The 23,874-nt window shown below is 25.9% G+C and overlaps 2 protein-coding genes across 3 annotated transcripts in view; one reads left to right on the forward strand and one right to left on the reverse strand.

The window, feature by feature from the left end:
• The window catches only part of LOC129965490 (sodium- and chloride-dependent GABA transporter 2-like), a 49,537-nt gene extending 47,972 nt beyond the window's left edge, over window positions 1–1,565 (forward strand). For both annotated transcript variants that reach the window (XM_056079422.1, XM_056079421.1), the window contains exon 14: window positions 195–1,565. In XM_056079422.1, the coding sequence (XP_055935397.1) occupies window positions 195–287 (93 nt within the window). In that variant the 3' untranslated portion in view covers window positions 288–1,565. The remainder of the gene's footprint in view (window positions 1–194) is intronic.
• Window positions 1,566–4,412: 2,847 nt separating this feature from the next.
• LOC129965491 (ubiquitin-like protein 4A) lies at window positions 4,413–23,604 on the reverse strand. Its single transcript, XM_056079423.1, has 4 exons — window positions 23,320–23,604; window positions 21,488–21,593; window positions 15,698–15,879; window positions 4,413–5,210 (listed from the first exon to the last, which is right to left on the reverse strand). The coding sequence occupies exons 1-4, from the start codon at window positions 23,365–23,367 to the stop codon at window positions 5,073–5,075; spliced, it is 474 nt and encodes a 157-aa protein (XP_055935398.1). The 5' UTR covers window positions 23,368–23,604; the 3' UTR covers window positions 4,413–5,072.
• Window positions 23,605–23,874: the final 270 nt, after the last annotated feature.

Raw genomic sequence — 23,874 nt, forward strand, 5'->3', positions numbered from 1 at the left:
AATAATAATAATAGCTTACGAATTACTTGGAAAATTTTCGGACATTTTTGTTTGTTTGTTTGTAATACAGTAATTATTTGACATTTTAACTGAGAAATACTGTTTGAATTTTATTTTAAAACTTGCATTACTCTCATAAATGCTTCAATATGGCTACAATGAATATGCTAATGACTGAATTTTTACTTCTTCAGCGTATACGAATGGGAATGAGCCCCGCTCTGGAGGATGGTGTGAATAAAGAAGTACCGAAAGAGAGTATCCTAGTAGGCATCGCTCGAGTATAGAAAAAACAAACACGACATCTTCAGTCTACTTAAAGAAACATGAGGAGCTTGCTAAATACCTTTTAGTATTCAGTGATTTTAGATAAGATCTTACAAGGTGAAAACAAATCTGTGATGGATGTATTTATTGTTAGCACATATTTTGTGATGTACACATTCCTTCACAAACAAAAGGCTGTCATGAAAATTGCTATGGTTATGAAACCTTTTCCCCCCCTCCCCTTCACAAAAGATTGCAAGCTTCCATTTCATATGTACATGAAACACAAATGTCATTACATCAGACTTCAGCTTTGCATGGCATGTCAGGCTTTGTACATAAACGGTTTTTGATGGAGAGATTTGTGTAAATAAGGCATTGTACAGATTCCTTGCAACTCAAAGAATATTCAGGAATTGCCAGTTTGTTAAACTTACTATTTAGGAATAGTTCCATTCATGCATAAACTATAGAGATTATAACTTATGCTATTTTCTGTTGTATGTTTTTGATCCTATATTTTTCTTTTCAACATCCTTGTATGAAATATATATGTCTATAAACAATGTATATATATTATCCACCTTACTTTATTTAAAAGAGCAACTTTTTTTTGCATTAGTATTATATGATGTCATAACTTTTATTCATAAATCATAATCAGGGGGGAAAAAATCAGCTTTTTCTTCAATCAAAGTTAAAAGCTGTCCAATTATTTGTTAAATTTATTAAACTAATTTTAAAATCAAAACCTTTTATTTATTCTTTAAAATTAAAATTACTTTATTTATAAATACTTAATATTTCTAATGCTTAATTTTATAGTCTAACCTTTTTTCCTTTCTTTCATCATTTAAAAAAAAACTATATTGTAACAATATTTAAACCAATACCGCATGTAATAATGTAACAATCTTACTATATATATTTAAAGAATATTTTATATCCATTAATCCCATTAAGTATTTTTTTTCTTCTCTTAATTGTCTGTTAGAAGACTTGAATTTATTAGAAATTTTTTTCCTGCATTTAAATACTTGAGAGTAAACGTTTTTCAGTGCAGCTATTTAAAAATATTTTTAAAAATGCAGTAAAAAAAGTACAAACAATTTACTATTCAGATTTAGAAGAAAAAAAAAAAAAAAACCAACCCTGTTTAGGTCTTACCTAAATGAATTATTTGACTGATGCAATGGGAAAAATTTGTAAATTTGCCTATGTGTATATTTTGCTTATAAAGTATTTTCTGATAATTTTTTTGTATTGTGGCTTACTTTTGTACATATGATGTGCAATAAAACAAAGTCAAATAAAGAATTGTTTTTAAAATTTGGTTACTTTTTAAATGCAATAATAAAGATCATATATAAAATGCAATACAATTTGAATTCTATTCACATTACATGTAAGCTATTTAAAATGTCTAACAAGTAAAAAAAAAAAAAAAAAAAAAAAAGTCCTAATTTGTTAAAATTTTGACAATACAGTATTTTGTTCTTTTAACAAAATAAAAGCATAGTTTTATAAATACTATTTATTAATATGAGAGTTTCAGTTAATAAGATCACCATTTGAATTTTAATATCTTCAGCTGTAATTTCTATAATTATTTTTACTGATTTATCCCTGCAGAAAGTATGACACACTGCAAACCAATACAGATCCAGTTTGTTAATCATAGCTAATTTTAATCCCTGTGACATCTTAAACTGAAAGTTCCTGCTGTTTTGAATTACTTTATTAACTTTTAATAACATTTATTCAAAAAGCAAAATATTACAATTTAGATCAGGAGAAATTATTTTATCAGTTACTGAATAAAATGTTTGCATTAATAAAATTTTAGAATGAATATATAATCTTATTTGCATGTACAAAGCTTAACTGATGCTTGATTAATTTTGGCAAGTCCAATTAATTAGCATGAATATTAGTTAGTAAAAAAAGGCAAGATCAAAGAATTATATAGTAAATGCACAATATAACATATTCCTTCTAGTTCCAACACATCATTGAAAAAATAGAGGTCGATTCATCTTTAAAGGTGAATGTTTAATTAATTGCAACAGTGAAAGTATCTAATTAATTTCAATGATATTTATAGAACTCATTCATATCAATAATTTTATACATATATATAAAACTATACACAGAAACACCCAATACCAAGGAAACCAACTTGAACCTTTTGAAGCAAAATTAATCTATTAATTGTTATTCTTATGCTGGCAGAAATAGAAACATAATTGAAAAAATATTCTTTTACAAGAAAAAAAACAAAAATGTTTGTACTTGGCCAATAAATAAATGTATCCATGCATAAATCTTTAAAATAAACACACAAGATTTTTCGAGTAAATGTAGGATTTGAATTAAACATAATTAAAATTGCTAACTTGAAAGAATGTAAAAGGAAAACACAGTATATTATTAAAGTTGCATAGTTTCTCTCCAATTTTGTGTATACTGTTATATCCCTAATACACAATTATTCTATTTTATTATATTTTGTAATAATTTAAACTGTAATCTATGGCAACCTCTATTCATACAAATTATATCAATCTATACTATTCTATCCAGCCTGGTACTTTAAATACCTGTGATTGTTGACATATATATGCAATATTTGTTTGTTCTATTTTAAACTTCTGCAAGAAATATTACAGAATTATATAAAGTGATATTATGGGTTATTTCAAAATTATTTCATAATAAATCTATAAATACTTTGTAAAGGGTTGGAACTATAGTGTAAAAAAAAAAAAAAAAGAAAAAAAAAAGACACATTGACACACACAGCTGCATTTACAAAATTAGAAGGGGAAATAAATGACCAAATATAAAATTTCCTGGAATTTTTTTAGGCATCAGAAGGGTTAATTCTAAAATAATAAAAATTTTGGGTTAGCTTAATAGATCACTCAAGATATGCAAATTTCTTAAATTAAACCACTGACAAAGTATGTTGTACAAAGGATCTAAAGTGCTTGACCATTAACTTCCAAATACTTGTTGAAGCCTTTATAAGTAACATACATTTTCACACTTTCCTTATTTTCTCTTATTTGTGAAAAAATAGGCTTAAGAATAATAAAATAAAATCTGGGAATATTTATTAATCTACTTATATGAAGATATTCAATATAATAAATCAGGCAAATATCAGATTAAAAGATTTCTCTGAAGGTTTAACCATTTCAGTTTATTGAATAATTCATTTAGACATAATTTTTGTTTTCTATAGAAAGTACCTGCTCCTTTCTTCTCATTTAATAGTACACAATTTTAAAAGTTACTAGCTATTTTGTCTACAAAAATGCTATATCTATAATTTTCAAAATTCTAAATGGGGGGGGGGGCAAGAGAGTACCCATGATCTTTGTAAACAGAAACATGCAAATTTTTTTAAAAGTGCACATAATTAATAACATATAAATATCTATAACGGATGCAATTTTTATATTGTAGAAATGAATATTTATAAAAACTATTCTAATTCACAGCCTACATTTTATTTTTTTCATGCAGTAGCAGCTACATATAAATTACTTTTAGTTTCAAAGTCCTTAGTTAAAAAAAAGAAGAGGGCTAAATATTTTATGAAATAAATAGATTATTTAAAGTAGAGAAATACTGTATTCTATGGCATTTGATAAATTATATACAGTTAAAAAGCATACAATCTATCTTGCTTGTATGAATCTTAGAGACAGTTTAATAGTAAGCTTGATTCATGCTTCAAGCACAGGTTTTAATCACAGTATGAAGAGATACATACACCTGTATACAAGCTAAAAATAGCAAAAAAAAGTTTTAAAAAAAATTCAGAACTCTATATGCTGTTCATATAATCCTTGTTGAAATGATTTCATTTTTCTATTGTTTATAAATAAAATTTCCCGTAGAGAACAAGAAGTAAACTGTATTTTTTAATGAAATATAATATATGGAAGCACTAATCAATTATAACAGATTTCATTACTTCATGAAATAGAATTATTAAAAAAAAAAAAAAATGACTGTCTGCCATTTTAACAGCAATATTTAAAAATTGATACTTAAAACTCCTCTTTAAATCCACCATTGTATATGTTAGGAATTCAAACACAATGAAATTTGAAACAGAAAAGAGACCTGATAAATCTAAGTTAAGATTTTAATGTGCATCCAGAATTGACGACTCAAATACAGTCGACCAAAAAAGTAACAGAAAATATTTACACAGTCGCCAGTTACTTGCATATGAGAAAACCTGTGAGCTGCTTTAAGTATCCAATAACATTTATTCACTTTATAATTGGTTACCACTTTCCTAAGAATACAAGAAATTCCGTCCAAAGAAAGATTAATATCTTTGTACGAAAGTATGAAGAACATATTTTAATGATGATTGATTAAAGCAATAAAGTACCATTCAGACATAATTCACCATCACACACTCACAGAAAAAAAAAAAAAAATACAGCACACATCACATCAATTACGAAATACTTTAAAAAAAATATTAAACACAAAAACACATAAAGGGCCTACAATTTTAAGTAAATTTTGCATAAATTAATTACATTAACCTTGATAGCAAAAATTCACTTCTGTAAAAAGTACATAAGTTGGTTCTTTTCTGCCATTTAGAGAAGGTATATGGTCTTATAATATTCACTTCACAATACAGAAATAAGACATAAAAATCAGCATTGGTTTAGATATCCAGCTACGAAGATTTCTAAATGGATATTGGAATTAATTTGTTTTTTTTTGGATCCATACACAAAAGAGAAGTCGTTGACATTAAAATCATGATCTTAGCTTTGCATAGGAGTATTTTCACCAGGAGTAAATGGTTGTTGATTGGGATGTTTATTAGTACCAGAGTCCAAATGTAAGGTGGCAATGCGTTCAATGTCATCCAAACTGAGATGTCTTAACTGATCAGCAAGGTTCTGAAATAAAAATAAAAATAATTTTACTCAAACATTCAGCTAGGAAAAACCAGAAAAACAAAACTTTCAAAACATAATAATTTTAAATAACTATTCTATAAAAAATATAAATCATATATCAGTTTCATAACTTAAAATTTTAATATAAATACAAATGTTAAAAATTATCAGAATCAAAATGTTGACCAAAAAAGGCTTTGGTGATAGTGCTGCATGATGTAACTGCTAACTTTCAATTTATATTTGAACAGAATTTCTTTCAATAGCAGTGCTCAACTCATAAATTAATTACGTTTCAACTATAAAGGTAGATTTGGTGATGTCAAAATGAAATACACCAGGAATGTGATGCTATTCAGGCTTAGGGCTTGATGCAATCACTTTATTCTAATCAATTCTCATCTAGAATTAATTCTATTTAAGAGAGAATTTTAGCCACTTCATAGCTCAAATACACTAATTAATGAATAATCTGATTCATGAAACCTAGGCATTTTATTAGTTGTTTATATGATAGATATTTACAGAATGCATATTTTTCTAAAGCAAATTATAATGTAAACCATTTTTTTTAAACAGATAACAGACCATAACCACAGCAGTTCTTTAACTGCAAGACAGAGGAAAATAATGAAGTGTGTCATTATGAATGTTATACATATAAGCAAATTTAATATTGTATCTTCAGCTGAATTTAAAAAAAAATTATGCCAAAACATGAGTGGGAGTAAAATATTGCATTTTCTTTGGTAAGCAACTATTTTAAATTAAGGTTTAAAATAAAACAGTCAGGAATTCAATAGATTATAAAAATGTACTTCTACAATATTCCACATGAAACTTCTAACTGAGAAATTTTGCACAATGAAGTTATTACGCTTCTTTAAATATACAGTTGTAAAAAAATAAATAGATAAAAAATAAAGAAAACTTCTGTAACTTTTTTTATTTATTATCACATCTTCCTAAAATTGATGACGATGGAAATGCTTCAAACGGATAGGTTTGTTGAGATAGAGAAACTGATTAATTGAGTTAAGTTCTTGTTCTAGTAAGATATGCATAATTTTGTTCATTGAAGATGCCTTCAAAAAGTGCCAAATCACAGAGGATCATTTATTAAGTAAATCTCAGCTTGTTAACAGAAAAATAAATCCGCCCCCCTCACTTTTATTCATAAAAATTTTGAAAAAATAAACACTATGATTCAAATTTACACAATACATACAATTTTTCAAATCACACATATTTTTGATTTTTATTTAAATATTAAAGCATTTCCAATATTTTTTTAACCAATTCATTATTCATCCTGACTTAAGAAATTGTTATCTTAATTCTTATGGCCAACAAAATGTTGTTTAACCCATTCTTTAAAAGGGTGAGAAAAAAAAATTGCTACTTGGCGAAACGCAAATACCATCAACGAATTGTAAACCAATGAAATTGTCAGTGTTTTTGAAATGGAATTTTTTTTTATTTTCAGGTGGAATTGTTGTTAATTGGGTAGGAAATTTACTAAGTTTCATAGGGTTATTTTATTACAATAGATTTATTACATATGATTTTTATAGAGAAGTTTATTTAAGTTAAGAGAACAATATTTTAATCACTTCAGTGTTCTAAGCAAATGATTAATATTTAAAGATTTATCTGTAAATACTATAATAATAAAATTTTAAATTCTGAGAATATTAGAAATATAAAGATTAATTAACAGGATGAAATTCAACTTATCTGGTTAAAGAACTATATGGGTACAATATTTAGAAAGATGAAACTATTTTTGAAATAATCATTATTCCTTTATGAATTATGCATGGTAAAAATTGTAGTCTTCAAATAAACTGATAACTACATTATAATAAATCTTCAAATTTCAGGAATTTGGAATCCTAACTAAAAAACATTTGAATTATGTCCTACCTAATAGCATGTGAACTCAAAAATGAAATGTGTTAGAAAGATGAACTTTATGTTTTTTACATTAAAATCATTTATTTGAAGGAAGTTTTAAAATTAAATTGTTAAAAAGAAGATAACCTTATCACTTAAATCTATGTGAACATAATGAGTAATAAAAAAAAAAAAAAAAAAAAAAGACAGATGAAATTTTATAAAAGCTTCATTAATCTTGTATATCTGGGTCTTATATCTATATATATCTGTGACAAATTTTAAAATTCCAGTTCTGTTAGAAGACGATTAGATTAATTATGACACCTAAACCATTTATGAAACTCTTTTGATCATTCAATGAGATGAAACTTAAAAAGGTATACTAGATTGAATGCAAATAAACAAAGAAGCTTACCAGAAGCAAATTTTATAGTTTATGAAAAAATTGTGGAGCTTAAAATCATGAGTTCATTGAACATTTTTGAAGGAATATTTGATATTTAAGTTCTTTTTAAAATGTTAATATTTATAGATTGGCATATTGTCTATAAGTTGCATGACGTGGCTTGTGATAATCGCTCACTGAAACATAAGGGAGGGTGGGGGAGAACCCAGTACTATAAAGATTTACTATAAGAATGATGGACTTTCTTTCTGTTGCACAACTACTGATGTAATTTAAGACAAATACAATCGAATTGAGTCAGCACATTACTGTGCTACAATTTCTGAAACTAGGTTAGAAACATTGTTTTATTTTCATAAATTAATTTGCATAGAGGAGAATAGCTTATAACTCTGAAGGAATCATTTAAAAATAACCTCCATCTAATCAAGAGAAATTTCTGAATGAGTGCACAACATTACACTACTGATTATATAAATAACAGATGCTAATTAATTTCATTATCTTAGCATGAATTAATTTACTGAATGATAAGACATGGAACAGATTTCCTTGGATTTATATGGAATTAACTTGAAAATGATAACTCCTGGTAAGGAGAAAAAATTAAATGTTCCTATAATGAATCTGTCATGCAATCAAATTTTATGTTGCTTGAGTGTGTGTGTGTGGGGGGGGGCATTCATTTTTAAAACGAAAGCAAAACACATGTTAAATTAAAATCATCTAATCTGAAAATGAATTTGCTATTTAACTAATTGCAATATTATAATAACTATTAAAGTTCATGCTTCATGAAGAATACATCTATAAATACAAATAAGTTTAATTTGTATTTATAGGTCCCTCAAAAAATGGGTATTGCAAATTGGACTATGGGAATTTTACAATTTTTGTGAACAATTTGAGAATTATTTTAGATATGTGCATAATTTTCTGAATTCTGGCATTTTAACACGCCATCTTTAGTTACCATGTAAAAATTTGTAAAAAAAAAAAAAATAAATAAATAAAAAGTTAGTTACATATTTATTATACGATAATTTTTTTTTAAGTGTGAGAAAATTTTTTAGAAATATATTACCAAAGATACCTTTTCAAGTTTCCAAGGTATTGTCAAAAGTTCCTAAAACTCAATTAACATTGGAAATGTTAATTTTCAAAACCTTAAGGCTCTAAAATTATTATCAGAATTTCATAAAATTTTAATGGGAAATTAATTATATGACAACAGACCAATTCAGTAAAAAAAAACAGGGGGGGGGGGGGAAGGAATTTATAATAGAAAAATTCTGAGATTGTAATTACCTAGATAAATTCGAGATAATTGTGAAGATGCAATTATAAATAAAAAATTTAAGAGATGTCCATATTTTTTGCTGATGAATGTACAATTAACTCATTATTAAAGTGCATAACTAAAAACAAACTCAAGAATTAAAAAGATGCTATCAAAACAAAAAATAAAAATAAATTTCATTTTATTTTCTAAAATAGGATGGGATGGGATGGAGGTAAAAAAACCCTCTTAAAGATAAAAACAATTTAAAAAAATTTCTTTTCAAAGAATCAATTCCTTATTTTGCTGCAATATTTTTAAAAATAATAAATCTGCAAATTCATTGTATTTAGACTTTGTTGTTTAAAAAAAAACTTGCATGATTTGATGTATATAAAGAATAATTAATGTTTATCACAAGGAACATAAAATCTTATTTCAAAAGTGTCTTGAATTTTGCACTAATGATTCTAATGTAAACATTCTGTATTTATTCAATTAAAGCATTAAGTTATTAAAAGGGTGGGCAGAGGAAACTTGTAAGGAAGTTTTAAAATTACATCCATCTAAAATTGACTTTTCTTTACAGTATTTGTACAGGACCACCCATGAACAAAATTATTAACTAATTTATATATAAAAATGGAATAGGCAAGTAATCAAACTGACAAAATAATGATAAATCATCCAAACAATTTAGATTAGACTCATTCAAAAAATACTAATAAAAATATGCAAATGTAACTAATCAAAAATGAAATGGTTAAAAAAGAAACACCTAAAAAAAATTAAATTTAACATAATAGCTAAAATATTAAGGTCAATGAAACAAAAATAAATACAAACTATTTCAAAGAAAAAGAAAAATTTCTTTTTAACAAATACAAGTTGCCGATTGGATTCAGAATTTAAATAATCCAGATGACTTTATTTGCATGATGCAAACATAATTACTGCTTCATTTTTAATATTACAATCTGAATAATAATAACTACTTTCATTAGTTAAATATCTAAAAGAATTCACACCATAAAAAAAGATAAGTAAAGTCAATTTATAAAATTTGCATAATATTTTATGCAAGACAAAGTAACACATTAACTGTAATTCATATAAAATTGTGAAAATAGTTATTGTCATGATAGAAAAGTAGATGGTACCTGCATGTCAATTCAAGTTTATAAGAAATAAAATTTAAAAGCGGTAAAAAGATTATTTGCATCATACTAATTGCTAAGCATTAAGTTATAAAATTTTATCATTGCACACAATATGCGATTAAATGTGCACTAAAGCAGAATTATTTCATAAATGTTTACATATTAAAGTAAACCAAAATAAGAAAAATGAGTAACAATATGTATTCTTTTGCATAATTTGTATCATACACACACTACAAGTGAATTTCTTATTAGCAGCAATGATATTATTGTCAACAAATTACAAATAAAACTTGCACCAGAAAATCTCATGCACATTGGAAAGTGCTCCAGAAATAAAAATTATTTGCAAAACATTTTAAATGAAAAAATATATAAACAGTAGAAATTTTGTTCCCTTGTACTGTTATCTTCTTTATTCATAATGTTCATGAGCACTCAAGTCAAAACTAATCACTAAAGTAGTATTGGTGATTCACTGATAATAATACATTGCAATTCTGAATACGAAATTTAAATAAAGAAAGTGTTAAAAAATACTAGCAATAGCCTTTAACTTGATCTGTGAAGGAAGAATATAATGAATCAGTATAATGTAAAAAAATGAAAATTACAGACTTTGATCTTTGCTATTTATTTATGCTTAAGTTTGTTTGCCCACTAATTATTTTAACAAATGAAAAAAAAAAAAAACAAAAAAAAAAAAAAAAAACTTTTCTAGATGCCAAAACAGAAGTTCAAATTCCTGCATTTAAAAATGATGCAGATCAAATGAGCAGGAATATTTTTAATCCCTTTCAGCATTACAGATGGTGAGGAATGAACATATTACAGATTATCTCTGTATGATCAACATAACAGGGAGGACAGCTTTCACAAGCTAACAGATACAGATGGCATCTTTATTTTTTTCTTGGAATTAGCAACTTTAGTACTGCCTTCATAGTGCCTTCTCATAGAATTTCTGATAAAGATGAAACATTCATAAAAGCAGGAGAATCAGAAGGCTGTTTCAATAATCATATCAAAGATAAACGAGTCAAGTGGTATATTTCCATTTTATATTTGTTGTAGATAAAATGGGATTTGATCATCATTTGCAAAATATGCATAAATATTTAAATAGTCAACATAATTGTTATCCTTTCAAAACAATCATGCATTTGATTTAGTCAAAAAATTTATAATATTGAATAACAAAAAAAAAGGTTGATTTCATTTTGCAGAAAGCAACAATCAAAAATAACTACATCACTTTTGTATTCATTAAGTTAAATCTCTTATTTTTCCACTTTTTTCAAATAATTTGAAGGATGGAAGTGTACAACTTAAAGCAAAAAAAAAAAAAAAAAAGCAAAAAAGATTCTAATTAAAAATTAAGCAATATTTGGTAATTTTGTCCTCGATAATTCCCAAAAATCTTATACTATTATATATATAAAACTGACACCTAATGATTCAAATAGCCATGAATTTTTTTCTGAATTTTTGGCAATTTTTTTAATATAACTTTTGACAACACATTTTAATGCTGCAATAAAATTCAAACAGTTTTAGTGATTTATCTAATATCTAATCACATGATTTTCACCATCGTTGAAAGCTAAGAAAAAAGTTCAGTTTCATATCTGTGTAGTTTTCATGAGAAATAAGAAAGAGAAAGTACAGTTTTCCAAAAATTAGAAAACAGATGAACCAGGCAGCTATTAAGATATCATGGAACTTGACTTCAAAAAGACGGTACATGCAGACAATAAAAAGAGCTCATGTTAGACTATTCAAATAACACAGCTTGCATGCCTGTCCCAATTTCAAGAATAGAAAATTTTTAGGATCATGAACATTACGGTATGCATAAAAAATTTAACTGAAGTAAACACAACCAGCTAGTTGCCAAAGGTGGCTAGTTATAATAAGATTCAAACACGGGAGAAGGTAGTATCAAAGATTACAGAAGAAACCACCTGTATTTTACTAAATGCTGCATAATTTTAACAATACACAGAGTATATTAATTAGCTTCCTTATATTGCTTTGATATTTTAGAAGTATGTTAAGAATTATCTGAATAAAGAATTTGATTCATAAAATTACAAATGGCTTAAAGACTACAAAAGTATATATTCATATCATTCATTTAGATTAACATCTGATCTTTCTTACATAATCACAAATCATATAGTGAAATAAATATAAAGAAAAAATACCCTAGAGGGCTTTCTACACTCCAAATTTACATAAACATAATGACAGCAATATCGGTTTGCCTCTATGGCACAAGAATCAGATACACTTAGGGATTGCAGTACCGGTATACCGAATACCTGTATTTTGAGCCATTTGTACAGTTTTGTAATACCGGTATTCACAAGTTTAAATACTGGTTTTTCGGTACTAACCAGAAATTTTTAAAATTATCTTCACTATTTGTTCAGGTATCGCGAACATCGCAAAATAGTATGCGTTTTTGTTTTTATATCTCCCTAACGGACAAAATTAATTAGCTAATTAATGGCTTAATTAATTGCTTAAATCTAAATTAGAGAAACATGGATTATCTCTGAAAGAAAATATTGTATCCATAACGACTGATGGAGAAACAATTATGAAAAAAGCTGGGAAGTTGATTGGTGCAAATCAGCAGTTGTGCTATGAACATTGAATTCAATTAGGAGTAATAGATGTATTATACCAAAAAAATAAAGAGCTGAAGAATCCAAATACTGTGGATATAGAAACTTCGGATTCCAACTTTGAAAAGAGTAAGAGTGATATTGACAATGAAGATAATGACAATGTAATTGTTGAAGAAGATATTGCTAATGATTATGAAATATTAACCTATCAAGAATTGCTTCCTATAATTTATAAAGTTCGAAAAATTGTTAAGATATTTAAACGTTCCCCTATAAAAAGGATATATTACTAAAATATATATTAACTGAAAATAAAACAGAATATATGTTAATATTAGATTCTAAAACATGTTGGAACAGTTTACTCCTAATGATGGAACGATTTTTGAAACGGAGAAATCCTAATCCAAAAAGCCATAATCGACTTAAACCTACAAATTAATTTTTCAGATAGTGAATTCGACTTAATATCTAGAACTGTATCAGCTCTACTTCCAATAAAACTGGCTGTTGAGGCATTATGTCGGAGACATTCTAATTCATTAACAGCCAATGCTACAATAAATTTCATGTTGCAGTCACAAAAAGCACAGCAGACATCACTATCTGAAGAATTATATATTACATTGAAAAATCGCACAGAAGAAAGGCATATCGAAATAAAAAATGTCTTACGGTATTTACATTATTATAATGATTTTTAAAATGAAAAAGAAGAAAGGAAACTAACCAATTCAAATCTGATCAAGCTTATAGTAAATTTTCTTAAAATTTTTTACCCACAAACCTATCCACATTCAGAAGAATTCGGTACAGTTATCGAAGATTCTGATGACACTAATATGGATAGTGAAAAGGAATTGTCTCTTGAACAAAAATGAGAATTAGCGATAAATAAAAAAAAAATTCAATAAACCAAAATACAATACAGAAATCAGCTATATCTAAAACCATCCGACGAGAAATCGATTTATTTGAAGATGAAGGATTTAGAGGTAAATACTTGGAAAAAGTATATCTCGCATTGCTAACAGTACCACCAACTAGCGTAGATGCCGAAAGAGCATCTTCGACAGCTGGTCATTTTTACACAAAATTACTTTTCAGGCTTAATGACAGTACAATTGATGCATTATGTTATTTAAGATCACATTTCAAAAAGTTGTAATAGTACCCCAGACTGAATAGTGATATTGACACTTTTTTTTGTGATTTAAATAAATAAGATGTTTCTTTACTTTTTTGTGATTATATACTGTTATAATTTATAAGTTACAAATTATTTTTTGTGATATTTACACTCTCTAACAAAACTAGCAAATAAAACAAAGAAACACCTGTGTTTTGTTCCTTTTTCTAAAATTTCTAATACCGCTATTAAAACCCGTATCCCGGTATTAAGATTTAAAAAATACCGAATACCGGTATTGAAATTTTGGTCCGGTATTGCAATCCCTAGATACACTATATTGCACAAAATAATGATACATGTATGTCTTGAATTTACCAAAATAAAGTAAAACGAATTCTATAATCGGTTCTTACACAGCAAATTTTTAAATAAAAAATAATGAAACAAAATGGAGGGGGGAAACATGCCTAGATCCCTAAATTTTAAAAGAATATCAACGTAAAAATATAGTACTTAATTTTATAAAACATATCAGATTATAGATATTTAAATTATTCAACTAATATTTAATAATAGAAAAATAATGAAGCATCAAAAACCAGTATTGCACAAAATATCCTTTTCAGAAAGAGCATTATATTAATAGTAATATTTATTTTTCTATGTGTGCGATAAGTGAAAAATAAAGACTAAAGCCTCTTGTTTCAATTAATTTAATCCAATAATGACAAACTATCAAACTAAATAAGGAATTATTTTTTTAAAAAAGAGAGAGGGTGGAGGTTAAGCAATAAGCAGCATAAAGCAAGATGATCAGTAGGCACAATTTAGAATTTGAAGAGAAGAATTGTAAAGCTGACAAGTGAGAAATCAGTTTGGCAAGACAGAAATATAAAGAAAATATACATTTTTATTTAATCCAAATAGAAATAGATATTCAATAAAAACTATTTTGAATAATTTTAAGGAAATTTATCAATTATTTTTAGTAAGTAAGTCTTCATTTTGAAAATTATTTCTACATTCATTCCTTAAATTTTTTTGTAACTAAATTTTTTAGTTCCATAAGCAAATTATTTAAATTTTTACAAGATAAATGAAGAAGCATCTATAAAATTCATTTGATTTCAAATAATCCTAAATAATTTTTTTAAAAAAATCATCTTCCGAAGAAACTAAATGTCCAATTAAGAATTTTTTTTCTTTAAACAATTTTATTTGTGGAAGAATTTGTACAATGTATATTTATTTTTTATTGTATTTATACAATTAAAATCAATTAAATTAAATTAACATATGATAGGTACGCAATTCTGAATATTTTTTTCCAATTACAAAACAATTCCAACATTTGAAAAAAATGTATTGTTCTAGATATCCAAGCTTTTCAGGAAGAAAGTTAATATTCTTTCTGTCCTTGTTTATTTCCCCAAGATATATATATGTATATGTGCTTTATAAATTCATGCTAAGCTTAAACTGTATGTTAACAAAATACTATTAAAAATATTACATATAAAAGTATACAAAAGAAAATTCCTTCCAGTATACCAAAGTGCTTTATAAAAAAAGTATAAATACTCAAAGTATATGAATATCTGGCACTTTTCCTGTCATCAAATAGCCAGGATACTTGCCAAATGTATTAAGTAGTATTTAAAGGTTACTTTAGCAGAAGTTTCCTTGAAGTAAATTTTTCATTTATGAATGAGCAATCATGGAATTGAGATTCTACACAATCAGTGCATAATAATAATAATAATAAATGACATTTTATACTATTACTATGCTTAGAAGCAACATTTGCTGAAAAGTACTGAATAGTTTGACACCAGTAGGTATTTGATTTATATTATGAATAGAAACCAAAGTACAAGAAAAAAGATTGCAGCTTTTCAATAACTAAAGATATAATATAAACATGTGTAAAAGACAATTATGTTTAATTTTACATTAATTATTTCATAAAACATACTTTGCGGAATTCTTCTAAGACCTTTTCTGCATCTGAAGGGCTGAAATGTTTTTCTAAGAATTTTTGTAGCTGTTCATAGAAATCTGGTGACGATTCTTCAGCTTTAGCAGATGTATCTTTTAAAACAAAAAGATGAAGTTTGGTTCCATCCACAATATCATAATCACACAAAGTTGAAGAATCTGAAAATGTAAATAATATATTATATGTTTACATTATGAATGTCTTTTATGCTTTGAATAAATATATACTTGTATTATCAAAAATAAAGAAATTACTTCAAAATGTTCAAGTATTTGTGGCTAAGGAAACTGAAGGAAGGGGGAAGAATTATTGTTTTAAACATTCTCAAAATTCAGTGAATAGTTGTTTTATATTTAATACTTAAAAGAATAATATGAATATAAAATTAATATTTCTTATTCATATTATGTAATTTCAGCAATATTTCGGTTACGAGCGAGAAAAATTTAGATGCCATGTTTCAATAAAAACAATATGTTGCTACAAATTCTAAAGTATAATAGGATTTTGTAAACACAAATATATAGTGAAAGAACCTCAAAAATGATGACATTTTAACTTGCCAAATATTATATGAGTTTACCAATTGAGTAGTTACATTTATACTAATTTCTTATAGATTTACTAATTTTTTAAAAAATATTTAGCACTGCTTTCACACAAAAGAGGAAAAAATTATCATTCAATAAAAATAATAGTTAATTTACAATAAATATTTAAATAGTAGAACAGAATTTAAATTTTATTCACAAATGCTGCAAAGAATAAAGGTTTAAGTAAAGATTCAAGACAAATATTTAATTTTTAAAAAAGCAAAATTAGAAATGTGTACTTAAATACAAGAAAATGTTTATTATGACAAGAGACCTAGGGTGAGATATTTTTACTTGGTTGCATACACATGATAATTGTGACATGCAACTTTCAAACCTGCTCCGAGTTTCAAAGCTATTTAATTCTAAACCATAAAGAAAGATTGTAATAAAAATATTTTCAGCCTGAATAACATCAAGCATTTCCACTAATAACAATGCATGCTCCCCCCCCAAATATTATAATTAACCCTTTGTCTTCAAGAGATAAGATTTAACTCAAGACATTCCTTAGTAAGCAGCAATATGGCCTTCAGGGAATTATGGATCAAAAGCTATAATTTTATAAAAATAACTATTAGAAATTAATATTTAAGTAAAGTGAACCTTGGTAAATGGATGTTAAAAAAATTCTTACAGTCTGTTTATCTACTACATAAAAAATAAAAAGTGCTGCAAACGAATGCAATTTGTATTAGATGTGGATGCCATATATAAAGTTCTGAATCCAAAGTCTTATTATTATCAATTGCATTAGAATACATTTTGGAAATTCGGGAAATGAGTTGACAGATAATTTTAATGAGACTGCTCTTGAAAGTGGTCGAGTATTAAATTTCAAACATCCAATTCTTATATCAGAGTATGCAGTAGGAAATTATTGCAAAAATTAAGCATTTTTATGTATCTTAGCAAAACAAATTAAGTATCTTTCTACAAGCATGCATAGATCCATGTATTTTCCAAGTATAAAGTATATACTGTTTTATTGGTAGTATTTATTGGAAAATCTAAAGTATATATATTAAATGTTAAATGGGCATTTTTTATTACAATTTTTATATCTGTTTTTGTCAAACATCTTCTATTGTAAAATCAAATATATCTTTTGATTTGTGAAAAAATAAATAAAAATGATAAAGCAAATTGTCATTACCAAAATATTAGATCAACTTTTGCAAAATTAATAAAAATATGCAACATTTTTCAACAATTCTTCAAATTAACAGTTAATTTGGATAGATGCACCCTTTCTGAAAATATTATTGATGTAAAACCATAGAATAATAAATGTTTTTTTTTCCTTCTTGTTTCATCTGAATCAAAACTCTTATAAATGGATTTCATATGAAATTTTAAAATTTACAAATGTGGTGTAAAGATCACAAGACTAAATTGCATACATCTGAAAGATTTTTGACTTAGCACTTTCACAGGTGAACACAAATGGGTATAATGATCAAAAATGAATATATTGGCCTCAAGGAGGTCTGAAACATACAGACATCAAAACGTTCCTGTTTGGATTTCTTAATAACAACACTTTCTCAATGTAGAATTTCATATACCAGAAAGTAAAATTATTGAATTCAAATTCACTTGCATATTAAATTTGAATTCATTTATATATAACTTATATCTAATTCCTGTCCCCCTCCCCCTTCTGTTGGAGATGATATGCAAGGGCAGAAAATATATTAAGAAGGAAATTTTCAAGAAAAAGTTGCAATTTCCTCCCTATAGGTAATTTTTCTTTATTTAACCAAAGGCATTACAAGATTTACTGTTTAAGCATGGCTAGCCAAGTGTTAGACAATGTAAAGCTATTGTATTATATTGGTATTACAGTCACTAAAATTTTTGGAAGTAGAAGGTATTCCTTTTAGTCAGTTGTATTGCATCAAATCTAAATAATAAAAAAAAGACCTGGAGAACATGCATTTTGCTTTATCAAGGATCAAAAATTGAAACATTATTACAACAGCGACAATACATCTTTTGAATTTCTGATGCATTTTGCAAAATAAATACAAAAATTATATGTATTCTATCGATGACAACATGTGCATGGGAAATAAATTTCTGTACATTTTGAATTATTAAAAATAGCCTCACATAGTAAAAAAGCCCAAGAAAATATACTCAAAAGTCAAATTCATCAGAACTGACCATGACTATGAGCTAGTTTATCATATTTTACAATTAAACATAAAAAGTTTGTCTGCTTGTGGTTATATCTGTTCTGCAATATGCTTATTTTTTGCTAATTGATATACTTGGCATTATACAGAATTATTTTTTTTTTTATTTATAATACTTTAGGCTGAAGTTACTTTTATATAAAACAATATAATATACAAAATGCTTTTCCAACACATATGTGATGAAATAAAAGAGAAATTTTAAAAACAGTTCAAAGTCTTAAAGCTACCAATAAAGAATGCCTACAAATCCAAATTTCAAAATTATCTGGGCTAATTAAAATAACAAATTGAAAGAAAAATTGTGCAAAATAAAAAATTTTTATTTTTATGATGCATATATTTTTTGGAATAATTTATTTCATAATTTTTATAGAATTTAGACAAAATATCGACTTCTCATATTGGCAATCAGCAAATGATACATTTTACAATATATGTTTCATTTACTCATAAGTGTTTTATTCTTCTAACTTCAGTTTAAGAGATTGACTTATGCCTGCTTTTAGGCATTGTTAAGAACTATTTTGAAATAAATGAAAACATGGTGAAAGATAAGTATTAAAGTAAAACAGAAAATTAAAACAATATAATATTTTAAAAAGAACATTAAAATTAATATTTTAATTTTTTAAAATTGCTAACTGAAAGAAATACTATGTAGAATTAAAATTAATATAATTAAAATAGTAGAATTTTGAATTTTAAATCATTCAAGATTCGACATTTTTTAAAAAAATGTTTAATTGCAATGATATTTTTTGCATAATTGGTGTGCAATCGAAGGCGAATGGATTAAGATGGCATTAAACCAATTGTTTAAAGTTTATTTGTTCAGAAATCTCTATAGAAAAATGGCAAAATTTCAAATTATTTCTGATTATTAATTATTTTGCTCTTTGGAAAGTTGACAGAAAGCTTTCTCTTGTAAAGAGTAAATATGCAAAGTTTGATTTAAATCGACCCAGTTGTTTAGGAGAGGATGTGGAACACACACATGCATATAAATATATGTAACTACAATGACTTATATTTATAATAAGACAAAAGTTTATTGATGTACATACATAATGTGAAATGTACAACAGTATACATGGATGGAATGGGAAATCATACTACCTGTTTATAAATATTTAATTATTTTCCTCATGTTTTAATATAATGCATATACTCTAATATTATTACATCAAAAATTCATGTAGTTAGAAGTTTTAAAAATGCTGCTTAAAAAAAAATTATGACATACAAATAACATTTTATTATAATAGAATTCAAAGGTTTATAATATAAATTATCAGATTCTATTTCTAAGTATTGTTTGAATGTGGATCAAATTTAAATTACTCTAAATAAGGATACCAATACACGATTTCGGGTTAACTTTTTCAATACTGGGGATATTTTTTTTAACTATGTATAATCAACATAATATTATAAACAAATTCCTCAAAGATATTTGGACATATTTTTACATTTTGTTTATGCAGCAGGCCATTCAATTAGAAGATAAATATCCTGTGAAAACCATCACTACATTTGCTCCTTCATTGTACAGATCGTGATCCTGTGGGGTGACTTTCGAGTCATTCTTGTTAATAACTCATATATGTTAAGCATGCATTCATCAAGCATAATTTAAAAAAAAAAAAAAGAAAGAAATTCTTTACCATCAAATACCAAAAATTAAAGAAGTCTGATAATTTTTTTTGAGTCGCAATAAATGGTGAATCTGGCACAGACTGTATTTCATACAGATGCTCAGGATTACCATTCCAATACTTCAATATATAGTGTTGCTTAATGTTGAAGAAAGAAGAAGCAGGAGGGAAAAAGTTATTAAGCATTATATTAGCTTTGGATCTAATTAGCCCTGAATTTCGGACCAATGTCTTCCTTCTATTTGGTGTTCTTATGTACCTAATATTCATTTTGCGAAATATTCAGAAAACAAAGCTATACGACATTCCTTAAAATTTTATGCTTTAAATTAATAATTATTTAAATAATTATTATGAAATATTCACTTAAAAGCAAAATTTTATAGCATGACAAAAGCTACAGCTATCACATTAAGTCAGTTATTGTTGCATATGTGGACAATATCAGCACTGCATATTTTTTTAAATCCCTATCTTATTAAAGATAGGAGGGAAAAAATAATAATTTCATTCATATTTTATTGATAGAATATTTCTCCAAATATAATAAAACAATTTAAGCACAATACATTTATTTTATACAACATATTTCATACATTTCTTTAGACTTTAAAAAAGCTCTGCTGACTTTTTTAGAAATTAAAAAAAAAAAAAAATCTTGAAATCTTTATGGCAACAGAAATATTTCTAAAATATTCATGACATTCAAGAAATCTTTCTAGTCATTTCAAACAAGCATCTTTAATATCCTCATGATAATTACCTTAAATCATTGACTGAAAATTTTATTCCAACTAGTTTTTAGTTTGTCAAAATGACATAAGTTAACCATATTTAATCATGGATGATGCATTTCAACAGCTAAACTCCACATTACCAAAATTTAATAAAATGGGATTAGTTTAATTCTGTTGCTTATAATCAAAATAAAATATGCTTCAAATTCTTTAAAACTTACTCCAATTGTTTATGAGACAGTCTTATAATGTTAAAGCGTAATCATTATTATAAAAAAGTAATTTAGAAAATATGTATTTTTATTATATTTTTGCTTACAAGAAAAAAATATATGACCTACTTCCATGACAATTGATCCATTTTATTAAAGGTGTTTTAATGATTCATGCCCAATCAAATCAAAAGAAGAATGAGTTAGAAATTCATTTTAGTACTGAACAATGAAAAATATGTACACTAGGTTTTATCAAAATAATACAAGTATAAATTATATACTACATGAAGACTACTAATCAAATAACCTCAACTGAATCTAATGAAATTTTTTTTTTTTAACTTGGAACTATTTTAAATTACCTAAGAGTGTCTTTCCTTTAAATACAAGTCTTTGCTGATCTACCGGAATTCTGAGTTGTTGAGCAACAAGCTGCTTAACACTGTTGATCGAAGTAGTAGCGGAAACCTAAAGAAATACAAAGGAATGATACAATTGTATATTTATATTCATTGTTTATTTCTCAAATGATGTTAATATATAATATGCAAGTCTGTTTCATGGTCCAGTAATAATCTCCTATTGTCAAGTAATTATCAGATATCCCATTTTCGAAAAAAAATTATACCGACAAGGAATTATGGAGAAAACACAACAAAGGATTTATAAAATATTCAAATGACATTTAAATCGAATCAAGGCAGGATAATTTTTATAATATAAAAATATAATATTCCTAAAAATGACATTTATTAATGAAATGTATTTAATATTTTAAAACCAAATGGAATGAGCACAAAAATGAAGGAAATTTATGTTACCACACAACATATCTAATATTTAATTGATATCGGATCTTTTTTCTTCTGCAAAAAATGTATTTAAGTTTGGCAGGGAATATTTGATACATATCACATATGCTTGATTTGACTCCAATAATAAAAAAAGGAAATGAAAAATTAGACAAGTATAGAATAGAGCCAAATTAAAATAGGAAGTGGATATGTGCACTTTCTCCCTTCTTATATTAAGTTATATATGGCAACAAAATGGCAAGCATTTACTATAAGGCAAAAGAAACACTTTATTTATAAATTTTATTAAGAAATAACTAAATGACTAAATGCAGAAAATTAAGAATATAATAAATTCAAATAACAAACCACCTGATTTTTAAAACAAATTCGGATATCATTATATGCAGTTGGACATATTATCCAGTACTTATTTAACTTCTTATGCAATTTAAATACAATTCTCATTTCTTAGAATGTTAATGAGATTGATAGTCTTCTTTAGAAACATTAATTAATGAATAATGATGGTATCAAATAAATTCTAATAAAAATTTTAAAATTGCATTGCCACATTTCACAGAGTTATTACGAAGACAATAACTTAATCTTAACAAAAGATCAAGTACTGAAATTAAATACATATTTACAGCATATGTAAAAAATGTTTTAAAACAGTAGAAATAATGTTCTTAAGGGCTGTAAATTTTATAACACATTATAGATCAGAAGATGTTTTAATAATTTATGATGCAGTATGCATATTAATAAAAACCTATAAATCACATAATTCATTTTTTACATTGTTTAATTCATTTTCTAAACTTCATTTTCCAAATATGCGAATCTAAGGAAACATTAATAAATACAATATATATTTCAAAACACAAAGCTCTTTTCATAATGACTTAAAGAATAAAATTTCTAACAAAGGAACATTATCATACATAAATATTCCTTAAGAAAAATATACATTTAAAAATAAAATAGCAACATGTTATGCATTAATTCTAACCAGAATTATCAATAGGAAGTGAATACGCTCCAAACAAACTTTCAAACGTTTTGGTTGATGCATAAAATAAATTTTAATTACAAACATTCAAACAAACCATCTCGGCAACGCCAAAACAAACGAACGATTCTACGAATGCTTTAACCAATTAATGACATTTCAAAATAAATTAACAATCTATTCAAATTAAGAAATTATGATTTCTCTGCATGTACCCAATCAATTCGGTATGGATTTTAAACATTTGTTTCAAAAGAGTAACTGCATGACAATGATTCACAGGATAGTTGAATAGTTACGACCTTTTAAGATATAAAACTTGAGATTAAAAACTGCTAAGAATTTAACATCTTAAATACATAAATAACAAAATTTTAATACTTACCTCTATATTACATTCACTTCCTTTCAATATTTTAACGGATATCAACATTTTGTAAGGAAGTTGATTTATATGTAATTAGCTTAGGCTTATGCTATAATCATAAAAGTAAAGTTTCCCTGCAAATGGGCACTTTTTAAGACGAAGAAAAGTATTCAGCTTTTTAAAAGTAGAGTTACAATTTTGTGTTCTTGACAGTTACTTAATTAAGCGTTTTAAGATATTACTAAATTAGTGAATTTTCTACGAACAAGAGAAGAAAATAAAAAGTACGTTGTGTTGCCACTAACAATAAAAAACGTGTAGAGAAATAAATCATAGCATCATCGAAGATTCCTAGAAATTCATTTATGTGATAATATTTCAAAATAAATAAATTTTTCACATGCTTTGAAACACACATTTTTTCATATTTATTTAATAAAGAAAATGATGCTAATGATTTGAGTTGAGTCGCACTAGAATTAAAACACTATAGATTTTTACAATGGATAAATGGATAAAAATATTATAAATTATTGAAATTATAATGTGAGGCTATATCTGCAACACAGCAGA

This window comes from Argiope bruennichi, chromosome 4 (genome assembly GCF_947563725.1).
Source record: "Argiope bruennichi chromosome 4, qqArgBrue1.1, whole genome shotgun sequence".
Classification (NCBI taxonomy): Eukaryota; Metazoa; Arthropoda; class Arachnida; order Araneae; family Araneidae; genus Argiope; species Argiope bruennichi.